This window comes from Halichoerus grypus, chromosome 7 (assembly GCF_964656455.1).
Source record: "Halichoerus grypus chromosome 7, mHalGry1.hap1.1, whole genome shotgun sequence".
NCBI lineage: Eukaryota > Metazoa > Chordata > Mammalia > Carnivora > Phocidae > Halichoerus > Halichoerus grypus.
This window is the reverse complement of record NC_135718.1, coordinates 118,086,274-118,103,379: the sequence shown is the minus strand read 5'-3', so window position 1 is coordinate 118,103,379 and position 17,106 is coordinate 118,086,274. Positions and strand designations below refer to the sequence as shown.

Genomic DNA, 17,106 nt, shown 5'->3' with positions numbered 1-17,106 from the left:
ATGAATTGGAGGGAGCTAGGAAGACCAGGGTAGTTTTTATTTCTTTAAAGGTTTAAGAAACTTACTAATTGGGTACAACATACACACAAAATACATAATTCTTAAATGTTCAGCTTGATAAATGTTTTCATGTGTATATACTTATGTAACTGCTCACCAGATCGTGAAATTTCCAGTGTCCCAGAAGAGTCTCTCATGTGCTTCTCAGGCAATACTCATTGTTTATCTTTCATCCCCCACCTCCACCCTCTGGGGATAGACACCATTCTGACTTCTATCACCATAGAATAGTTTTAGTTGTTTTTGGGTTTCATATGAATGGAATTGTAGAGTATGTACTCTTATGTCTGGTTTCTTTTGCTCAACATTATGTGTGTACATTCATCCTTGTTGACACATGTAGCAGGAGTTCAGTCTTTCTAACTGCTGTATAAATTTCATAGTATGATTTTATTCCACATTTAACATCCGTTTTACTGATAATCGACACTTGGGTTCTGGCAAATTTTGGGACCTTCTGAATAATCTACAAACTTTCTTATGTGTGTCTTTTTTTACTGGATATACCCACTCACTTTTCTTGGGTATATATATCTAGGAATGAAACACCTATTATCAGTATTTTTACCTTAAGTTATCTTGGGACGACCATCTTTTAAGTGGACATTTGGATTGTTTCCATTTGGGAGCTATTATAAATAAAGCTGCTATAAATATTCACATGTAGGTCTTCATATGGATATGTGTATTCATTTCTCTTGGGTAAAATACCTAGGGGTGAGATTGCTGGGATATATAGTAAGTGTATGCTTAACTTTATAAGAAACTGCCAAATTGTTTTCCAGCATGTCTGTATCAGTTTGAATTCCCAGTGGCAATTTATGAAAGTTTCAGTTGCTCCTGTCCCTGTCAACACTGGGCAGTGTCAGTCTTTAAAATTTTAGCTATTGTTTTAGTTGGAAGGTGATATCTCAATGTAGTTTTTTTTTTTTTTAATATTTTATTTATTTATTTGACAGGGAGAGACACAGCGAGAGAGGGAACACAAGCAGAGGGAGTGAGAGAGGGAGACGCAGGCTTCCCGCGGAGCAGGGAGTCCGATGTGGGGCTCGATCCCAGGACCCTGGGATCATGGCCTGAGCTGAAGGCAGACGCTTAACCAACTGAGCCACCCAGGTGCCCTCAATGTAGTTTTTAAAAGTAATTAAGATAAAATTCATATAACATAAAACTCACCATTTTAACCATATAAGTATATAATTCAGTGGGTTTTAGACTATTTGCAAGGTTTTATAATCATTACCACTAATTCCAGGACATTTCCATCACCCCTAAAAGAAACCCCATACCTCCCAGTTTCCTCATCCCCTTTTTCCCTCTATCCCCTGTTAACACTAATTTCCTTTCCGTCTTCACGAATTTTTCTATTCTGGACATTTCATATAAATGAAATTATGCAATATTCAGATTTTCTGTCTGGCTTCTTTCACATAGCATAATGTTTTCAAGGTTCATCCATGTTGTAGTATCAGTACTTCACTCCTTTTTATGGCTGAATAATACTCCATTGTATTGGATAAACCATATTTTGTCTGTCTTTTCATCAGTTAATGGACACTTGGGTTATTTCTACTTTTTGGCTATTATGTATAATATTGCTATTAACATTCATGTGCAAGTTTTGTGTGGACATATTTTCAGTTCTCTTGGGCATATAGTTAGGAGTGGAATTGCTGGGTCATATGGTAACTCTATGTTTAAGTTTTTGAGAAAATTGCAAAAATTTTTTCCACAGGAGCTGCATCATTTTAAATTCCCACCAGCATGTATGAGGGTCAAGTTACTCCACATCTTCACTAATACTTATTATTGTCTACTTTTAAAAGAAGCACTCTGTATTAGTTTGCTAGGACTAACATAACAAAGTACCACAGACTGGGTGGCTTGAACAATAGAAATTTATTTTTGTACAGTTCTGGAGGCTAGAAGTACATCAAGGTGTTGGCAGAGTTAGTTTCTTCTGAGGGCCTCTCTCCTTGGCTTGTAAATGGCCATCTCTCTGTGTCTTCAATGGTTTTTCTTCTGTGTGTCTTTTTTTTTTTCAAAAATTTATCCATTTATTTGAGAGCGAGTGAACATGTTCGAACATGGGCCGTGGAGGGGCAAAGGGAGAGGGAGAAGGAGAAAAAGTCCCAAGCAGACTCCATGCTGAGCACAGAGCCTGACATGGGGCTCAATCCCATGACCCTGAGATCCTGACCTGAGCTGAAACCAAGAGTGGGATACTCAACCGACTGTACCACCAATGCGCCCCTCCTCTGTGTGGTCTTAATCTCCTCATATGAAAACACGAGTCGTATTAAATTAGGACCCACCCATTATCTCACTTAACCTTAATTGCCATGTTTTAAGGCCCTTCCTCCAAATACAGTCACATTCTGAGGTAACAGAGGTTAGAACTTCAACATACGGATTTTGGCGAGGACACAATTCAACTCATATCACCATCCTCATGGGTGTGAAATTTTATCTGACTGTGGTTTTGATATGCATTTCCTAATGACTAATGATGCATCATTTCATGTGCTTATTAGTCATTTGTATATCTAATTTGAAGAAATGTGTATTCAGATCCTTTGCTTATTTTTAAATGGGGTTATTTGTTCTTTATTGTTGAGTTGGGATTATTCTGGATACTAGACCCTCTCAGATACATGATTTGCATATAATTCTCCCATTCTGTGGGTTCTCTTTTCACTTTCTTCATAGTGTCCTTTGATGCACAAAACATTTAATTTTGATGAAATTTATTTATTTTTAGTTTGGTTGCTTGTGTTTTAGTGTCATAGCTAAGAAACCATTTCCTAATCCAAGGTCACAAAGGTATACACACCTATGTGTCCTTCTAAGAGTTTTATAGTTTCAGTTCTTACATTTAAGTCTTTGATACCTTTTGAGTTAATTCTGGTATATAGTGTTAGGTAGGAGTCCAGATTAATTCTTTTTCATGTGGATATCATTTTTCTAATACCACTTGTTGAAAAGACTATCTGCCACTACCCCATCCCCCTCCATCTCCCAAGACATTGAATGGTTTTGGAATCCTTGCTGAAATCATTTGACTGTAATGTACTGGCATATTTCTGAATTCTCAACTCTTTATTCCATTTATGTTTATCTTTATGCCACTGCTGTGATAACTATAGGTTTGTAGTAAGTTTTGAAATCAGGACATGTGAGTCCTTTAACTTTGTTTTTTTAAGATTGTTTTGGCTATTCAAAAGCTTTTGCATTTCACATGAATTTTAGGAACAGCTTGTCTATTTCTGGGAAAAAAAGCAATTACAATTTTAACAGGGATTACATTGAATCTATAGGTCAATTTGGGGAGTATTGCCATATTAACAATATTCCAATCCATGAACATGGGATGACTTTTTATCTATTTAGGTCTTCTTAAATTTCTCTCAGCAATGTTTTAGTGTTTTCAGTGTACAAGCCTTGCATTTCCTTGGTTAAATTTATCCCCAAATGTTTTATTTTTAATGATATTATATATAGAATTATTTTCTTAATCTCATTTTCAGATTGTTCATCACTACCGTCTAGAAATAAAATTGATTTTTGTATGTTGATCTTATATCCTGCAATTTTGCTGAACTTGTTTATTAGCTCTAAGTTATTTTGTTTGTTTTTTTGTTGTGTATTCTTTAGAATTTTCTAAATATGAGATCATGTCACCTGCAAATAAAGAGCTTTACTTCTGTCTTTATAATCTGGATGCTTTTAGTTTCTTATCTTGTCTAATTGCCCTGGCTAGAAATTCCAGTACAATGTAGAACAGATGTGGAAAGAGTATAATTGTCTTGTTACTGACTTTAGGGAGAAAACTCTCAGTCTTTCTTTCACTATTGAATATGATATTAGCTATGAATTTTCCATCAATGTCCTTTGTCAGGTTGAGGAATTTACCTTCTATTTCTAGTTTGTTCATGAAAGGGTGTTGGATTTTGTCAAATACTTTTCTGCATTTATTGAAATAATCATGTATTTTTCCCCTTTATTCCATTATTATGGTCCATCACATTGATTTGTTTTCATATGTTAAAACTACCTTGCATTTTTGGGATTTATCCCATTTGGTCATGGTATTTAAAATTTTTAATATGCTGTTGGATTTGCTTTGCTAGCGTTTAGTTGAAGATGTTTACATATGTTCATAAGAGATATTGGTCTGCAGTTTTCCATTCTTGTGATGTCTTTCGCTTTGGTATCCAGATAATACTAGCCTCATAAAATGAGTTAGTAAGTATTCATCCATCTTTTACTTTTTGAATGAGTTAAAGAAACATTTGTGTTAATTCTTTTTTAAACATTTGGTAGAATTCACCAGTGAAGCCATCTGATCCTGGGTTTTTATTTTGTTGAAGTTTTTAAATTACTGATTCAGTATCATTACTTATTATAGGTCTATTCAGATTTTCTCTTTCTTCTTGAGTCAGTTTTGGTTTTGGCTGTGGTCAGTTTAGACTAAGTTTTCTTTAGCAATTTGAACATATTTAAAATAGCTGATTTATTAAAGATTTTATTTATTTGAGAGAGACAGAGAGTGAGAGAGAGAGAGAGAGAGCATGAGCAGGGTGGGGAGGGGCAGCGGGAGAGGGAGAAGCAGGCTTCCTGCTGAGCAGGGAGCCCGATGTGGAACTGAAGCCCAATGTGGGACTAGAGCCCAATGTGGGGCTCGATCCCAGGACTCCGGGATCATGACCTGAGCCAAAGGCAGTTGCTTAACTGAATGAGCCATTCAGGTACCCCTAAAATAGCTGATTTAAATCTTTTTTTTTTTTTTTTAAGATTTTATTTATTTATTTGACAGAGAGACACAGCGAGAGAGGGAACACAATTGTGCAGGGGGAGTGGGAGAGGGAGAAGCAGGCTTCCTGCTGAGCAGGGAGCCCAACGCGGGGCTCGATCGATCCCAGGACCCTGGGATCATGACCTGAGCCAAAGGCAGACACTTAACGACTGAGCCACCCAGGCACCCCTGATTTAAATCTTTGTCTAGCAAAGAACATTTGGGCTTCCTCATAGACATGGTTTTTATTTTTATTGATTGCTTTTTTTCTCCTGTGTATGGGCCATACTTTCTTTTTTTTTTTTTTTTATTTATTTTTATTTTTTATATTTTTAAAGATTTTATTTATTTATTTGACAGAGAGACAGGAGAGAGGAAACACAAGTAGGGGGAGTGGGAGAGGGAGAAGCAGGCTTCCCGCTGAGCATGGAGCCTGATGCGGGGCTCGATCCCAGGACCCTGGGATCATGACCTGAGCTGAAGGCAGCCGCTTTACCGACTGAGCCACCCAGGCGCCCCCATACTTTCTTGTTTTTTAGGATGCCTTATAATTTTAAGCTTTTATTTTTAAGCAATCTCTACACCCAATGTGGGCCTCGAGCCCACAACCCTGAGATCAAGAATAGCATGCTCCACCGAGTGAGCATGCTAGGCACCAGCATGCCAGCTAGGCACCCCTAGGTTGCCTTAGAATTTTTTGTTGAAAACTGGAATTTTGAATATTATGTTACAACTCTGGAAATCAGATTCTCTTCCCTCCCCAGAGTTCATTATTATACTTTATAGTTGTTGTTTGTTTAGTAACTGTACTAATTTTGTAAAGTCTATTATTTGTTGTGTGTGGCCACTGAAGTCTCTGTTCTATTAGCTTAGTGGTCAGCTAATGATTAAACACAGATTTTCTTAAATGCCTGGAAATAAAAAAAAAAAATCTCCCAGTCTTTGTAGTGGGGCTATGTTTCTATGTTGGGATACACCCTCAATTCTCAGGAATTTACAACTCTGTCTTAGCTTTCTTTTCTTGCTTTTGCAAGGTCAGCCAGAAACGAGAGCTTAGGGCCTTCTTAGGGAATGTACACAGTTCCAGTTATGTGCATGATTTTCTAGATTCCCTGGAGCTTTTCAAGGTCCTTTTCCTCAAACCTTCTCATTCTCCAGCCTTTCCTCTCAAGCTTCTTGGGCAGTCTATTATTTGCTCAACACCTATCAATTGCCTGGTGGTAAATGACTAAAACACTGGCCTATAAATGTTTTTGACAAATACCCCCTGGAGAGTGGCTTTACCACTGGGCCAAGTTAGCTGAGATAAAGACAAGCCTTTTGAGCCCATCGTCCAGGAAGCCACTAGATGGGTCAAAAGAAGTAATTATTATTCTGTGAGAATCAGGCCTCTTGCTCCCTCTGGTACTGGTACCAGGAAAGTAGGCCATTATTTCCCAAAATACCCGAGTTGAAAAGTAGTGGATGGGACTAGGTTAAGTTAAAATGTTAGAAAGCTTGGGGCACCTAGGTGATCTTTGGGTTGTGAGTTTGAGCTCCACATTGGGTGTAGAGATTACTTTAATAAATAAATAGACAAAAAAAAAAAAATGTTAGAGAGCGTGCTGTTCCTAGAGATTTAGCTGTTTTTCTTGAATAAATGCTCCCTGGGTTGCTGCAAGCTTTTGGTTAGTTTTCAGAGTTCCAAAAGAGTTGATTCTGAAAGTTTTTGCCAGCTTTTTTCATTGCTTATATGGAACAGTGGACTTTTTGAGTTCCTTACTCCACCATTTCCCTCATTGTGGTTTTAATAGCTATTTCCTTAAAGATGGAGGAGGTAAAAACATGTGCTTATTTGCCCTCTGTGTATCATTTTTGCTGAAATGTACATTTAATTCTCTTGCATATTAAAACAATTGAATTGGTTCTCTTTTACTATTGAATTGTATAAGCTCTTTAAGTATTTTGGATACAAACCCATTATCAGATAAATGTTTTGTAAATATTTTCCCCAGTCTGTGGCTTGTTTTCATTCCTTAATGACATCTTTCATAGTGAAGAAATTTTTAATTTTGATGGAGTCCAATTTATCAATTTTTTTCTTTTATAATTCAGACATTTTGTTTCCTAAGAATCATTTGTTTAATCCAAAGTTACAAAGATTCTTTTCTGTTTCCTTCTAGAACTTCTATAGTTTTAAGTTTTACATTTATGGCAATCATCCACATTAAGTTGCTATTTGTAAATGATGCAAGGTAATTGTTGAGGTCCTGTTATTCTTTCTTTCTTTTCTTTCTCTTTAATTTTGCATATGGATGTCCAAATTTCCTGGCATCTTTTGTTGAAAAACTATCCTTTCTCCCACTGAATTACATTGGTGTGTTGTCAAAAATCAAATGGGTCATTTATGTGTGGATTTATTTCTGAAGCCTCTATTCCATTCACTGATCGATATGTTTATCCTTATGCCAATACCACACTATTTTGATAACTGTAGCTTTATAGTAAGTCTTAAAATCAGGCAGTGTGAGTTCTCCAACTGTTTTCTTTTTCAAAGTTGTTTTGGATGTTCTAGGTCTTTTGCTTATCTATCTAAATTTTAGAGTGAGCTTTTCAATTTCTACTAGAAAGACTGCTGAGATTTTAACTGGGATTGCAATGAAGCCTTAGATCATTTTTAGGAGGTCTGACATATTAACAATACTGAATCTTCCAACCCATGAACACAGTATATTCTCTCCATTTATTTTGTTTTTCTCTTAATTTCAGTTAGCAATGTTTTCCATTTTGTGTAGTCTTGTACACATTTTGTTAAATTTAGCATAAAAGGTTTTACTTTTGAGTTTTCCATTTTTTGTTGCTAGAATAGAGAAATAAATGACTTTTCCTATATTTACTTTGAATCCTGTGATTTTGCTAAATTTACTTATTAGTTCTATTAGTTTTTTGTGGATTCCTCAGGATTTTCAATGTAGCGATCATGGCCTTTGCAAATAAAGGCAAATTTATTTCTTCCTTTTCTAACTATATACCTTAAATTTATTTTTCTTAAGATTTTATTTATCCATTTGTCAGAGGAAGAGAGAGAACACAAGCAGGGGGAGCAAAAGACAGAGGGAGAAGCAGGCTCCCCGCCAAGCAAGGAGTCTGATGCAGGACTCAATCCCAGGACCCTGGGATCATGACCTGAGCTGAAGACAGACACTTAACTGACTGAGCCACCCAGGTGCCCCTATAGTATTCTTTTTTGAAATGTTTTTGTTTCAGGGTAAAGCTGACTTCACAAAATAAGTGGTAAATATTCCCTGTCCTATTTTTGGATGAGTTTTGGTAGAATTGATATTCTCTTTTCCTTAAATGCTTAGTAGAATTCACCACTGAAGTTACATTGGCTTAGAGTGTTCTTTGTTTTGCATGAAGAATTCAAGTTCTTTGATAGAGACAGGGCTATTCAAGTTATCTTTTTATTCTTTTTTTAAAGATTTTATTTATTTATTTGACAGAGCGAGACACAGCGAGAGAGGGAACACAAGCAGGGGGAGAGGGAGAGGGAGAAGCAGACTTCCCGTTGAGCAGGGAGCCCAATGCGGGGGCTCGATCCCAGGACCCTGGAGCCATAACCTGAGCCGAAGGCAGACACTTAATGACTGAGCCACACAGGCGCCCCTCTCTTTTTATTTTTTAATGAACTTTGGTAGTTTGTGTATTTTAATAAATTCATTCATTTCATATAAGTCATCAAATTTATTAGCATACAGCTCTTTACATAAATCATTTTCCTTTTAATGACTATAGGATATGTTGTGATGTATTTTTTTCATTCTTGATACCTATAATTTGTTTTGTCTTTTTTCTCTCTCTCTTTTTTAAAAAGATTTTTACTTATTCATTTGACAGAGAGAGAGAGAGAGCACAAGCAGAGGGAGCTGCAGGTAGAGGGAGAGGGAGAAGCAGACTCCCCGCTGAGCAGAGTCCGATGTGGGGCTTGATCCCAGAACCCTGGAATTATGACCTGAGCTGAAGGCAGATGCTTAACCAACTGAGCCACCCAGGCGCCCCTGTTTTTCTTTTTTCTTGAGCCCTTTGGCTAGAAGTTTATAAATTTTCTAGACTTTTCCCCTAAAGAATCAGATTTTGGTTTTATTGATTGTTCACCATTGCCTTTCTCTTTTCTATTTTAGAGTTCTTCTTCTCTATTTTTTTCTTCCTCATGCTCTTTTTGGGTTTATATTAATCATCTTTTTAAAATTTCTTAGGGTGGAAGCTTTGATCATTGATTCATGACCTTTCTTCTTTTCTAGTATAGGCCTTTAAAGGCTATAAATTTACCTCTAAACACTGTTTTAGCTGTGTCCCACAAATTTTCTGGTATGTTATGTTCCAATTTTCATTCAATTTCAAATATTTTTAAAGGTCTGTTGTCATGGGCTTTAACCCATGGGTTTTTAGAATTATGTTATTTACTTTCTAAGAATTCATGAATTTTACAGGTACTTTTCTGTTATTAGCTTTTATTTAATTCCCAGAGGCCACAGAGCACATATGACTTATAGTGGTCTTTTAAAATTTGTGACAGTTATTTTACAGCCCAGGATATGTTCTGACTTGATGAATGTCTTGTCTGCACTTGAAACAAATATGTTCTGCCACTATTGAGTGGAGTGTTCTGTAAATGTCAATCAGGTGGAGTTGGCTGATAGACTTTTCAGGTCTTCAAATCCTTACTAATTTATTTGTCTACTTGTTTTATTAATTACTGTAGAACAGACAGAACAATGGCTTTTGTTTTTTACACTTTTAAGTTGTTATTAGGCACATGCACATTTAAAATTGTTATACCTTCTTGATTCATTGAACTCTTTGTTATTAAGTCTTATCTCTCTTTTCTTGGTAATATGTCTCCTTAAGTCTTATGAGTAGTGTTTTCATGGTATATCTTGTTCCATTCTTTTAGCTTTAACCAATGGCTGTTGCTGAATCAAACAAATTTGGAGAAAGTGAGAGAGAAAGTTGCTAAGCATGATTCCCAGATACTTGGCTAATGTAACTAAGTGGAGAATAAAATCAGTCATTGAGATAGGAACAGGCTCATGAGCAAAATAAAAGTTCAGATTTTAGTCTGTTCTGTTTTCAGTGGTAATTGGACATACAGGTAAAGATGTAGGTAACATGAGTCAAATTCTAGAAGAGAGATATGCCTGGGGATATAGATTTGTAAGTCAATGGGAATAAAGAACAAAGGATCAAAGGCAAAATCCTGAACAGAAGGAACACTAAATCTTCCTAAAAGGAGGAGAAATCAGCAAAGGAGACTGAAAAGGAGTGAATGATTCAGAGTGTAAAAGAAAAAGCAAAGAGAATGCTGACTCATATACTAAGGACATAGAGGACTTCTGAAAAGGTGGAAATGGTCAGAAGTGTTCAAATTCTGAAAATATTGGTCATTAGAAATTTTTTCAAAGTAGTTTCATAGTAGGAGTGTAGTAGTGAAGGCAGATTGAAGTGAGTATTATAATTAATGTGTGATATTCATGAATGTATAAATGTGTGAATACTGATGCAGATTATTTTTAAAAAGATTTCTTATGTATTTATTTGAGAGAGAGAGAGCATAAGCGGGAAGGGGCAAAGGGAGAGGGACAAGCGGACTCCCTGCTGAGTGCAAAACCTGATGCAGGGCTTGATCCCAGGACCCTGATATCATGAACCTGAGCTGAAGTCAAGTGCTGAACCAACTGAGCCACCCAGGCGCCCCTGAGGCAGATTACTTTAAAAACAATTTAAGCAGTCTTGATAATGAGGGGAAGGAGAAAGAAAGGAGGAGGAAAAAAGGCAACTGTGATGATGTCCTTTACCCTCATCTCAGCCTGGTAATTCCTATCTCTCTTTCAAGATTCAAATATAATTTCCCCTCTATCAGAAAACCCTCCATTCTGAATATGATGTGCTCTACAGCACTCCATAAATACATTTGTCATGGTACTTATAACAGTATGTTTTAATTATTCTGTTTTTTTCCTACTAGATAGTACTTGACAGCAGGGACTCTCTTTGTAACTCCAATGCCTAGTGAGCATGATGTCTGGCACAATGTATGTGAAATCAGGTTTAATGAATGATAGATTCAGGCATATGCAGGTTAGGAAGAAGGAGTCAGTGGTGAGGAAGAGCTTAAAGGTACCGAAAGCAGAGTTTAGATGTCCCTGATGGAACAATGTCTTTAGGTCTGCCAAAGGGGATGGGTTTCAGCACACAGGCAGAGTGATCAGTTTTAAAAATGAGGAAGGGATATGTCTACATCTCATATCGGAATAGGTATGTGAGATGAAGGTGTTTGTACTAAGGGCTCCTCCCTCCTTCCCCTCCAAGAAGGGCGGGGACAAACGGTCGAGGGGCAACACTAAGAGGAACAGAGAACTGAGGAAAATGGCAAAGACTTGGAACGAATGTTACGGGAAATGTGAAATTCCTGATCAAGGAAAGGTAAAGGATTTGCCAAACACGGGATAGCAACCAACTGAATGGAAACTCTCTCTTCATAGTAGCTTTCAGAGGTCGTGTGATTTTTTTCCTCCCCAGTTAGACGCAGGTTCCAGCTTTTAGAATCCGAGGGGATGCATTTTAAGAGTGATACAGGGTTGAGGGCTGTTGTGGAGGTCGGAAGACAGGTGCACAGATGGACGGGATTTGTCTTAGAAAGAAGGAACGGTTGTGTCTGCCAGAGTTCAGATGTTGCTGTGGGTATTTAAAATGACAGGCCGTGAGTAAGGAACGAAAGAAGATGCCATCCCTTCACGACTCCATGTAAGTTTGTACACGGGCTGCGCTGGGCGAGCGTGTGGAGCACCGAGGTCTCACCTGCGTGTCCTGGCGCTAACAGCGCTCATAACATCTAGAAGGTGTCGGAGCTAGCGCACAGAGACTTAGCGGAGAAGTCTCAGCTTCCGCAGTGACGAGAGTGCCGTGCGACCACTTGATCCTTGTCCATTTGCCAGGCTCACGCCGGGATGGGGGTCAGCTTCTAGCGTGGAGTCTCCCCTCCCCCAGGTCGCTGGCCGCGGCCTGACCCGGAAGCTTCTCTGCCGAGGCGGAAGCAGAGCCGCGCAGCGAAGGGCCGCCGTGGAGCCACCGCCCCCTCGCCGCTTCGCTGCTGTTTGGGGATCCCGGACCGCGGCGGCGCCGGGTTGCGCTGATGGTCCCCGCCCGGCGGCGGCGGCAGAGGCGGCAGGAGGATGACCTCTCCCCGGGAGCGGGGTGCCGACCTGGCCCGTTTCTACACTGTCACCGAGCCCCAGCGACATCCAAGGGGCTACACGGTGTATAAGGTCACCGCCCGGGTGAGTACCGGTGTCGGTCGGGCGTAGAACCAGAGTTGGGGCGTGAGGGACTAGGGCATGGACCCTGTGTGGGGGTACCTGACCCTGGGTCAGAGCCTGGGATGGGACTGGGTGCGCCCAGTGCCGGACATGCGTCGGAGGTGGGGACTTCTGGAAGACTGGGGTAGGGGCTGAGTGTTGAATGCTCGAGACTGTGCTATAGAAGGTCGCGGCAGTGCCTTCATTCCAGGGTGGGGCAGGCGTTGATGGTTTTAAATTGATGATTCAGACCCTATCCCAGTAGTACTTTCTCTTCTGAGGCTGAAATCAGCAGAAATGGTTTTGCTTGCTTCGCCGGGATAGTGTAGATCGAAAAACTAATTCATGTATTATTTGATTTATGTAATAAACGATATTTCTTCCCTTGATCTTTTATACAGTGTCAGGTTTGTAGTGAGGCAGACAGACTCTTGAGAAGGATGTCACTGTAGTCACCAGCCTAGGCCCTCTGTGTTTGGCTGTGTCTTTTTGCCTGAGATTTTCATAATTTGCAGTAGTAGGAGACATAGGAGAAATTCTCCTGGGAGTGTCTTGTGTGAGTTGTTTTGAGGGCATATTTAAAAGGTGTGAGGCTCCTTTACATCAACTAACCAATTTTTAGTACCCACTTTGTTCATGTTTTATTGCTTTTGCCTTGAGTTTTAAAGAGAGTTTGCATCTCCCTTCTTGGAAAAGAATAACAAAAATAAGTCGGAATGTTTGTGACGTATGTATGTATGAGTATGTGTGTATATTAGGCATGTTGTACATATTACCCAACTGAATCCTAATTTTAATGATGAAGAAACTGAGGTTCAAGGAAGTTTCATAACTTGACTAACTTTACATCATAAGGCAGGTGCACATTTAGGATTTGAGACCAGTTCTGCTTAACTCCAAGTTATATAAAAAGTTAAGAATTAATTTTATCATTGTCATTAGTTGTTAAAGAAGAGAGGTACAGATAGTAGTAATAGTGCAACATACATTTGGAGGATGGCCTAATCCTGTGTGTGGGAGAGCTCAGGAAGTAGAATTTGAGAAGAACCTTAAAGGTTAGGTATATTTAGATAAACAATTTGGGGCATGAAAGTAGTACATGTTTTATGGAAATGGCCCACAATTCAGTCATGTGAGAAGATGGGAGGAGCAAATTTGTTTAAAGATAAGACCAGGCTTGGTTATCTCAGAGGGTTATACAGAGAATTGAGTGAAATTTGTTACTCCCCTGCTATGCAAGTAAGGTTGTTACATGGGTGGGAGTGTTAGTTTCAGATTAAGAAATTTTTTCAGATTACAGTTAAGGGACCCTTATTATACCACTCTTGAAACCTTTCTAGTTATTGGGCCCTTCAAAATCTAGACTTAGTTTCCTAACATTCTTTATGGAATTAGAACAATCTTCAATATACATAGTGTTCCCTTCATAGCACCCTAATTCATCCCTTATGCTTAATCTATTTACATGTCTGTGTCTCTTAGTAGATTTACAGTAGGTCTCTATCATTGGTATTTGTTTCCTTTTATATCACCTACGACAATGTATGTATGGCACACAGTGTTGAAAAAAAATATTGTTGAATGTTTTCCTTCCCATTCTAGGCAGCACACCCAATAAATGTTTAGTTCCAGGCACTAAGTGCCATGAGGAATACAAGGCTGAAGAAAGCATGTACCTTTCTTTCAAGGATGCTCCCAGTAGAAGAGAGTTAACTGGGCTTAAAGAAGTGTAGTACAAGATGGAAATGTTAAATGTTGTAAGAGACTACAGAAAAGAGCTATGAGATTTCAGAAGACAGGGAGATAGCTCTGGCTCATGGGATCCGGGAACGTGGACCAATTAAGATAAATGGTGAAAGATGGCAAGAATCCAGACAGGTGGGATAAAAGGAGAGGGCATCGTAGATAGAAGGGTGAATGGGAGGAATAGAGCCTATAAAGGCCTGAAGGTGTGCATGTGTGTGGATCTTGAATAGGAAACGCTGAGCATGATTATTACTTGTAGTCTTGCTTCGTAGAAGGAAAGGTTAACCTAATTTACATCTCAAATACCTTTTCTTAAGCTGTGAACTAATTTTTATGACAACAGTTAACTTATGACAATGTAAATTAGAACGTGAAGTAGCACATTGCCTTAGAAGTAACCGGATTTATATAATATGCATGCTACATATTGCTGTGGTTATTTGAACTGGGAAGTTGCTTACACTGTCTTTTTTTCTCCTTGTAAATGGCTATTTCCTCATTTTTTGTTTCTGTTACAGGGTTTGTTTTTTTAAATTTTTTTTTAAAGATTTTATTTATTTATTTGAGAGAGAGACACAGTGAGAGAGGGAACACAAGCAGGGGGAGTGGGAGAAGGAGAAGCAGGCTTCCCGCTGAGCGGGGAGCCAGATGTGGGGCTGGAGCCTGATGTGGGGCTCGATCCCAGGACCCTGGGATCATGACCTTAGGCGAAGGCAGATGCTTAATGACTGAGCCATCCAGGCGCCTCTGTTTTTTTAATTTTAAGGCTTGAGGGTCAACATGGAGATATACTTTTAAAAAATAACTGTGCTTACTATTATAAAACAAGTAAAATATTTATTATTCTTTGAGACTTGAGGAGAAAAACATCTTTCCTCAGGAGAATTAACCAAGTAAGTAGTGCTCCCCTGAGAGAACTTCATGAGATAAAGATTAGGGATGTCTTCTCAGTGTTTCCTACTACTAATTTACTTCTAACCTTAAGGAATAGTCCCTATATTCTTGACCTTTACAGCGTTCTTTATGCAGAAGTAGAATTAGAATCATGGGAAGTACCATTGTTAAATTTCAGGTAGCATAAGAGCTCTCTCATCTTTTAAAAACTCCTTGATATTTTGTTTTGCAATTCTCTGGAACCTAGCAGGCTTGGATAACCTTATGGCCAGTTACAGGCATGCTAACAGATTTCCTAGTTAAATTCTGTGTTGTTTATGAATTTTTATCTAGAGTAAGTATTTTTATTAAGAATTGGAAAATTCTTTTATAGATTTCCTTTAATTCTTAATTAAAGAAGACGCAGATATAAAAGAGCCATTAGCAGTGTTTTTGGTTGTTTCATCATGCTACATTTACAAAACTCGTATTGTAATATAGATTTCTCAACAACATTAAGTGAATGGTAATTCTTACCTGTATTCTTTCCATGAATATGGAAAGCAAAAGGTATGCTTTAATTTTTAAATGGCACTGTTGCCTTATGACTATATTTTGTTTATATTGAGGCATACTTTATGTACAACCAAGCTCATCAATTTTAAGTGTACAGTTTGACGAGTTGTGGCAAATGTGTATAGTTGTGTAACCACTGCCATAGTTCTCACTGCAGAAGTTCCCTCATGCTCCTTGGCCTTCAGTTCCCCCTCCCTACCCCCTATTCCTCGGCAACCACTGGTCAGTTTTCTGTCACTGTAGATTAGGTTGTATTTTCTAGAATTTGATATAAATGGAATCAGACAGTATGCACTTTGTTTTTTGGTCTGGCTTCTTAACTCAGCATGATTACTTGAGATTCATCTATGTTGTTGTGTGTTTTTATTCTCTTTTATGGTTGACCAGTATTTCTTTGTATGGTTATACTACAGTTAATCCATTCTGTTAATGAGGACTTGGATTGTTTCTGATTTTTGGCTATTATGAATATAGTTATCATGAACATTTGTATAGAAGTCTTTGTATAGACATTGCTTTCATTTTTCTTGATGGCACACAACCTTGTTTGCTGTAGCTTTATACTAACATCTTGAAATTAGGTTCTCTTTCTCAAAATTGCTTTGATTGTTTTAGATTGTTTGCATTTTTGTATAAAGTTTAGAATCAGTTTGACAAATTCTACAGACATACCTACCCAGATTTTGATTGTCATTACATTGAGAATACAGATCAGCTTCTACAGAAGAAGATGTCTTAACAACATTGGTATCTTAGCAATATTGAATCTTCTGATCCATGAACATGTATCTTCCATTTATTTAGCTCTTTAAGCAATGTTTTCTAATTTTCAGTGTGCAAGTCTTGTGCATACTTAAAGCAATTTGGGTGTTTTTTCAAACTGAGAATACATAAGTCCACATTTTATATAGCAAACGCTTATATGGTGCTTATATGAGTCAAGCACTGTTCTATTCACTTTATATAAATCAAGTGCATTTTCTATAGCAGCCCAGTGAGTAGGTGCTATTATTATTCTCACATTATCAATGAGGAAATTGAGGCACAGAGAGGCTAAGTAACTTGCCCAGGGTCACACGGCTAGCTAATGGTGGAGTCTAGACTTGAACACAGGTAGACTGGCCCCAGTCGCAGTGCTTTTATCCCAGTGCTGCTGTTGAATACCTATATAAAACGTATTTCATTAGATGCTGTGGGTGTATGTATGGGGGTGCCTGTGTGTCCCCACAGGGCCTTACTGTAGTTTGGCAAAAGTGATGGATACATGGAAAGTACAGTGACTGTGATAATGTGAACAAAGGGGAGCAGGGAATGAATGGAAGAAATACTTAGCTTGATTTGAGCCTGAAAATTGCCATTTCCAAGGCTTCAAATTGGAACACTATTTGTGTTGCTTGGAGGGAACTTGCATTCAATTCCTGACCGTATTCTTGTATGGACTTCTTGTGTGAAGGAAAGGAATTATTTGTAATATATTAGTACACTTTTCTCGTATACCTTTATGTTAGATGCTGTTTCCTCTGTCTGGAATGCACTTCTCTTTTATGTTGGTATCCCTGTTCATGTGAAGTGTCAGCTCCTGCCCTGTGTTTTCCAGGAAGCCTTTCTTACGTGTAGAACTCCATGTGGATTATATATCCCTCCTTTAAAGCCTTTATCATAATGTACTTGTTTGCTTCCTTCTTTGAGGGCGGACTGCCTTTTTAACTTTGTATTCATGGT

At 38.3% G+C, this 17,106-nt stretch overlaps 1 protein-coding gene and 1 long non-coding RNA gene across 5 annotated transcripts in view; one reads left to right on the top strand and one right to left on the bottom strand.

Annotated features, from left to right (window-relative positions):
• Window positions 1-11,376: 11,376 nt before the first annotated feature.
• On the bottom strand, window positions 11,377-11,755 carry LOC118541907 (uncharacterized). Its single transcript, XR_004920317.2, has 2 exons — window positions 11,693-11,755; window positions 11,377-11,569 (listed from the first exon to the last, which is right to left on the bottom strand). It is a non-coding gene; the product is annotated as an uncharacterized LOC118541907 (long non-coding RNA).
• A 181-nt stretch (window positions 11,756-11,936) lies between these two features.
• Window positions 11,937-17,106, top strand: part of RPS6KC1 (ribosomal protein S6 kinase C1) — a 190,741-nt gene continuing 185,571 nt past the window's right edge. For all 4 annotated transcript variants that reach the window (XM_036101797.2, XM_036101795.2, XM_036101793.2 and 1 more), the window contains exon 1: window positions 11,937-12,171. In XM_036101797.2, coding sequence (XP_035957690.2) covers window positions 12,067-12,171 — 105 coding nt within the window. In that variant the 5' untranslated portion in view covers window positions 11,937-12,066. The remainder of the gene's footprint in view (window positions 12,172-17,106) is intronic.